Genomic DNA, 5,741 nt, shown 5'->3' with positions numbered 1-5,741 from the left:
CTTTTTTTGGGCAACCACAAAAAAACCCTTAAATAAAAAAAAAAAAAAAAAAAAAAAAAAAAAAAAAGAGAGAGAGAGACACAACAGAAGACACCAGATTATTTGTCTGTTTGCTACTGAAGTTGCTTACAAAACTGTTCAAAAAATTAAGCTAAAGCATGCTTGGCTACAGTCTGCTTTCTAGATGGTATCCCTCCTTGCCTTCCTAAGCCAAATGAAGTCTGAACAAAAGAGTAGCCTCGCTGCTCTATTGAGACAGTCTTTACAAAGTAGTTAGGAGAAGTCAGAGTGCAACGTACCTAGAAGTTTTTGGTCCTATGAGGAACAGGCAGGTTTTTTACTGCCATTTAAGTGCTGCACTGCTACTGTTTTCCACCGTGAAGAGCAACCATACAGTGGTGTTTCACCTGCTTTCTGCTTTACTTTCTAAGCTTAAATCATTTGTTTGATCAGGCACTTTGGTCTCACAAGCTTGCAGAGACAGCTAAAAAAGGTTTAGCAAATGAGTATTCTTAAACATTGCACGTACCTATTAAATAGCTCTAAGATTTGCCTTTCTAGTCTACTTCTCTGGTTAAGCAAAGGAAACTCAGTATCATTTGCTATGTATATTTTACTATTGCAATTCAGTGAAAATCATCCAGTTAACATACCAGTTTCTAATACCACTATATACACAACTGGGGAATTTTTAACCTTCCTTATAAAGCACAGGAGTTTCAAAGCAGCAAGTCCAGCACATACCCTTTAGGAAGGTTAGCCCCCTACACCTCCAAGGGAGTACATACTCTTCCAGAGGCTATTCTGAGAACAGGGGCAGACTTTCAACACATACAGCTTCTGTGGAGAGCTCGGCTTAGGGTTTATATACCTTTTCAAGTGAGGGTTAAGACCAGTAGAGAAGAAGAATTTTACTCTAACCACTCAAAATACTCTCTCATTCAGGGACCAGGTGATAGTGATAAACCAGTAAGCTCAACCCCTAAGTGGTGACAGAAAGGCAAGCCTTCAGGACATGCCTGAAGTTGTACAAGAAGAAATTAATTTTAGGAGGCACTTCAGAAATTTATACTGTGGCAGGAGTGCACATAATCCTGGAACTTACAGTGGTTTGGGTTTTTTTGGGGTGGTGCATTTTTGTTTGGGTTTTTTTTTTTTGCTTGCTGTGGACCTGTGAGGAAGAAAGTTGGGCCAAACCTCAGTGCAAGAGCTGTGCTACTTTCCAACTGTGCCAAAAATTGTTTTGAACAATGCAGTCAGAAAGGCTTATCTTGAGCCTGGACTCAACAGTATTTTTCCATCCTAACTATTCATACTGTGGTTCCAATTCTATGTAAGGCTTCAATTCCTCATTTCAAACACTTTTCACATTACCAAGTTTTAGATTGTGTTTTGGTGCATGTTTAGAGATGCCACCTTCCAAATTTTTGTACTCAAGAAAAATTTAGCCAGCTTATGCTTTAGAGATAGATTTACTAATCCATCTTCAACTTCCAAGAAATTAATCTTGAACTTGAGGCAGGACCATATAGGTAATACAGGAAACAAAGTTTAGGCCCTCTATGAGATAGTATCCATACTGTTACCAGTTCTACACAGCCAGAAAGTAGAAGCAGCCCAAGCATGACATGAGCCCACTCTTGCACTATTAATCCAATAGAAAGTTGGCCAGAACTTGAACTGAGGAAGTATAGAGTAATGAGGTTAAACAATAGAAAGCAGAGTTTTGTTGCTGTTCCAGGAGTGGCTTCTGCTTAAGACACTTTACAGTCTTTCCTCTACTAACTAACCCAGTTTACCGAATACTCCACTTAGGTCACACATTAATAGCCATTTCCAGAACTAGTACAGAGTTTTGTAAGTACTCCTCTAACATTTGGCTGCTGGTTCTCTTCTCCTGGTGAAGAGGTAATAAGGCTTCTTGGCATTTGTAGAGATATACTGAACAGTTCATAGCAGGTCACCTGGTTGCATACTCCTTCTGCACACCAGGAAATGGACAGTCCAATGCAGTCATATTTCCATTAGAAAACCTCCAGCTGACAGTTATTACTTGTCTGTATATACACTCAGCATCTTGGCCTTCAGTAGCCTCCACTTAAGAAAACTCAAGTGAAACAATCAATTGCAAGGCAACCAAGTGGGGTAGGACTGGCTGTACGGCACAGGAGCATTTGCAAGATAGTAGTTGCTGAAGTTTACATCACTAACATAAGGTGCTGGCTGGTAGTAACAGGTAACATTAGTGGCATTAGGGATGATGTTTTGTTCTGCCAGTACTTTGAGCGCTAGCAGAGAAATCAAGTTGAGAGTCTGCCTTCGCTCATGTCCCATGAGACAGACCGTGCTCTCATTCACCACCCTGCGCAGAATCATGAGGTAGTCGTATTTGCTCCTCTCTTCTTTGGAGAAGTGGTTCTGAAGGTAGGTCTCTAGTTTGCGCTGCTGATCCAGGATGTCTGGGAAGTCTATGAAGAATCTGGAGCACATGTAGCGCTCTAATGTTTTGATCTCATCCTTATCCATGGGCCTGAAGTCTCGTACTAAAAGGTTACTATACTTCAGAAGCCCACCACCTCTGATCTCTTCAGGATTTTTGGTAGCTATCAGCTTGTTCTGGAGGTGATCAAAAGCCGCTTCAAAGTCTCCATACATGCTCTCCCCAATCACAGTTGGATGGAAGTGCTCCGACATGGGGGTTTCCGAGTAGTCATAGTAAAACAGCAGGGAGTCCAGTATGATTTGGAAGGAGTCCACACTGAACTCAAACTGTCGACGTATACAGTCCACAAACTTCAGCTCCACATTCCTGCCATGTTTGTTGGAAAGTGATATCAAGCTCCAACGGTCAGATTCTGTGTACACTTTGACTAGCTTCTGGATGTAGGCTTCCTTCAGTGTTACTGGACTGATTTTCAGCTTGCTGACTCCTTCTGGCAAGAAATTCAAGAGGGATCGCAACACCACATCTCGAACCAACTGAAACTCTGCCTCACTTGGAAGAGAAACTTGAAAGATGAGATCCAGGTCTTTGCATCCCAGCCCATTATCCTTGACCAGCACATGACCAGCTGCAGAGCCATTCAGACGGACGTCATGTACCACAATGCCTGCTTCACTCAGCCTACTTCGGACAGTCTGAACTATGTCCTTCAGAGTTATCTTTAGCGTCGGGAAGTTACCTCGTCCATGGATCGGAACCACCTCTGTAAGAACCTCATGCAGACGGCAGACCTGCTCCCAGTTCAGTACACTGCATGACATGCAGTCTGTGTTACTTCCTTTGCCTGCCATCTTAAGGTTTTTCTTCTCCAAAGAAACTGTAGGGATGTGGAATAAAAAGAAATACAAGTCAGACTTTTAGGTTTCCTAGATATGTCCTAGTCTCTGCTTTCCTGTCTACACACAGAGATGTAAACTAGAAAGAAATAATTCTATGTACCAATGATTATCAGTAAGCCCTTCACCTGAAATGATACTCAGCTTCTCTATAGGTGCAGGCAAAAAATCTAGTTGTCATTGTCCTTTTTTGGTGAGGCAGCATTAAGTACTTCAAAGCAGTTTGTGCTAAAGCAAAATTATCCACAAAGATGACACGTAAGCTTTGCCTAAATTTAAGATCATCTGCAGTGCCAGCTGAAGCCAGCAAGAGCCACAACTGCAAAGCGCTCCTGAAAGTTGAGCTTTGAACTTGTTTCGTTATACATAAAGCTCAAAGTGTTCCAACTAACACAATGGTGGAAGACACTCAGATGTTAGTTTCAGGGCTTAGACATCCAGTTCACTGAAACCATTTTAATTATGCCAGAGACTGAAGATGTCTTCCTTTTCACAGAAGTTTTTCCTTTCTCAACCACCCAGCATCTACCACTCATGGGATAAAGGCCAAGTACACCTCACTCCTGCAGAAAGCTACAGCACTTCTGTACCCTGGTCAGAATTTCAGGTAACAATTACTCAGTTTGCACTCCAGTCTTTGTAGGCAACTCTACCCTTCTTCAGATACACTGCAGAATCTTTTTTGGAAATAGCCATACTTGCCCCAACCTTTTGCTCATTTGTGGAGGACTAAGAAGCTTGTAAGAGCTGGCATGTATTCAGATGGCATATATCATGTTTGCGTTACTCAGACTAAGGACTTGAGAACCTCACTGACCAGATTTTGTCACAGCCTCATTTGAACTTTTGCACTTTTTAAGGAGTCCTGTCACAGTTGACCAGATCATTCTCTTGTGCTTAAGTGGCTTGCATTTTGAAGTATGTAGATATTTACATATGTCCTACAGTCACGCAACTCCAACTGGTATTAATATACTTCTCTCTTTTTAAGTGTTCCAGGTTTCTATTGCAGCCAGGTGCTTCCTGACAGATACAGTCTAATTGAGGCCTCACCTTCTTCTGCCCCAACTACTTGTGAAGACTGCAGCTGCCAGGGTCAGACTAGTTAGACATAAGGTAGTTAACTCTTGCTTACCAGGAATTTAAAACCCAACCATATAGTTTCCTAATACACATCAACATAGCACATGGAACACTTTTTAAGCAAGATTTAAAGAGCAACTGTTGTAATTTCATGCCTGTCCTCTTCCAGCTTTCAATTTTTGAGCAGCTCATGGACCTGTCACCTCCTCTACAGAGGAGAGTCAAATCCTAGATAAAATATACAAGTAATGTAAAAATGCTCTTGGGATATCAATTTCTGCCCTTGAGCATGAGCTGCTGCATTACAACCTCTGCTGCTGTGGGTCACATCAGCTACAGCAGGCACAAAACAAACCTGTCATTTGTAAGATGATTAGTCCAGGACAAATCAAGGGGTTCATCCAATTCAATCCTTCAGGCTGCAACACAGTATAAACCCAGAGGCATCCAGCCTGCCAGCAGCTGCACTCAGGTGCTTCAAAACACATGCAAATACATGTTCATCTTAAAACCACTGTATTTTCATTGTCTTTCAGATCACTAAGGAACACAAGAGTCTTCTGTCTCCCAGCTTAAGCTGCAAGTGCTTTCAGATACTACCTCTGAGAGTGTTCCCTCTTCTCCTTCCCATCCATAGCTTTCTCAGCTGCTAAGACAACACATGCAGCCCAGTCAGTGACCAGAAAGGACTCAGAGCAGTGCTTCCCACCCCACCACACATGATTGGTTCTGCTGGGTGATCTTCACCTAGGAGAATAATGCACGTTGCTGCCCTTGTGTGGGGAAGACAAAGTATTTAATTTCCAGTTCAGCAGAGAGTTTAATTCTCAGGCTGTCAACCTATGAAGCCTCCCACCCCCAAATCACTCATGTGTTTGCCTACTCTACAAGATTTATGTCAGTGACAACAGGACCTCGGTGATTTTAGCATACTTGGGGTGCTAGCAATTCACATGCCTCTTGTTTCACCACTGACATTTTCCATCACAAGATCCGATACCTGAAGATGCTCAGTCACTGGGAAGATAACAACTCTGAAGCCGAGATGGGCGCTACCTCTTTTTAACACCAAGAGTGAAGAGTATTGCAACTTCACTTGGATGCAAATCTCAAATCAGAGGCAGAAGGAGCAAGGACAGCGCACCTTCACCTTTGTCATGATGAAGCAGATTACTCCACAGCGGGAGATTTCCCTACGAGACATATAATTTGACGCAAGACCTTAAAAAAAAGGAAATAACTTAGACGACCGTACCTGCAGCCAGCAGTACCCCTGGGCCGCTACAGTGCCGCGAGTCCCCTTCAAACCCGAGGGGCAC

At 42.6% G+C, this 5,741-nt stretch overlaps 1 protein-coding gene across 1 annotated transcript; it reads right to left on the bottom strand.

Annotated features, from left to right (window-relative positions):
- Positions 1 to 2,121: 2,121 nt before the first annotated feature.
- Positions 2,122 to 3,294, bottom strand: TENT5C (terminal nucleotidyltransferase 5C). Its single transcript, XM_009639100.2, has one exon. The coding sequence runs from the start codon at positions 3,292 to 3,294 to the stop codon at positions 2,122 to 2,124; it is 1,173 nt and encodes a 390-aa protein (XP_009637395.1).
- Positions 3,295 to 5,741: the final 2,447 nt, after the last annotated feature.

Source organism: Egretta garzetta, unplaced genomic scaffold (genome assembly GCF_000687185.1).
Source record: "Egretta garzetta isolate BGI_Z169 unplaced genomic scaffold, ASM68718v1 scaffold85, whole genome shotgun sequence".
NCBI lineage: Eukaryota > Metazoa > Chordata > Aves > Pelecaniformes > Ardeidae > Egretta > Egretta garzetta.
The sequence above is the reverse complement of the archived record's forward strand: the minus strand, read 5'-3'. Positions and strand labels throughout refer to the sequence as shown.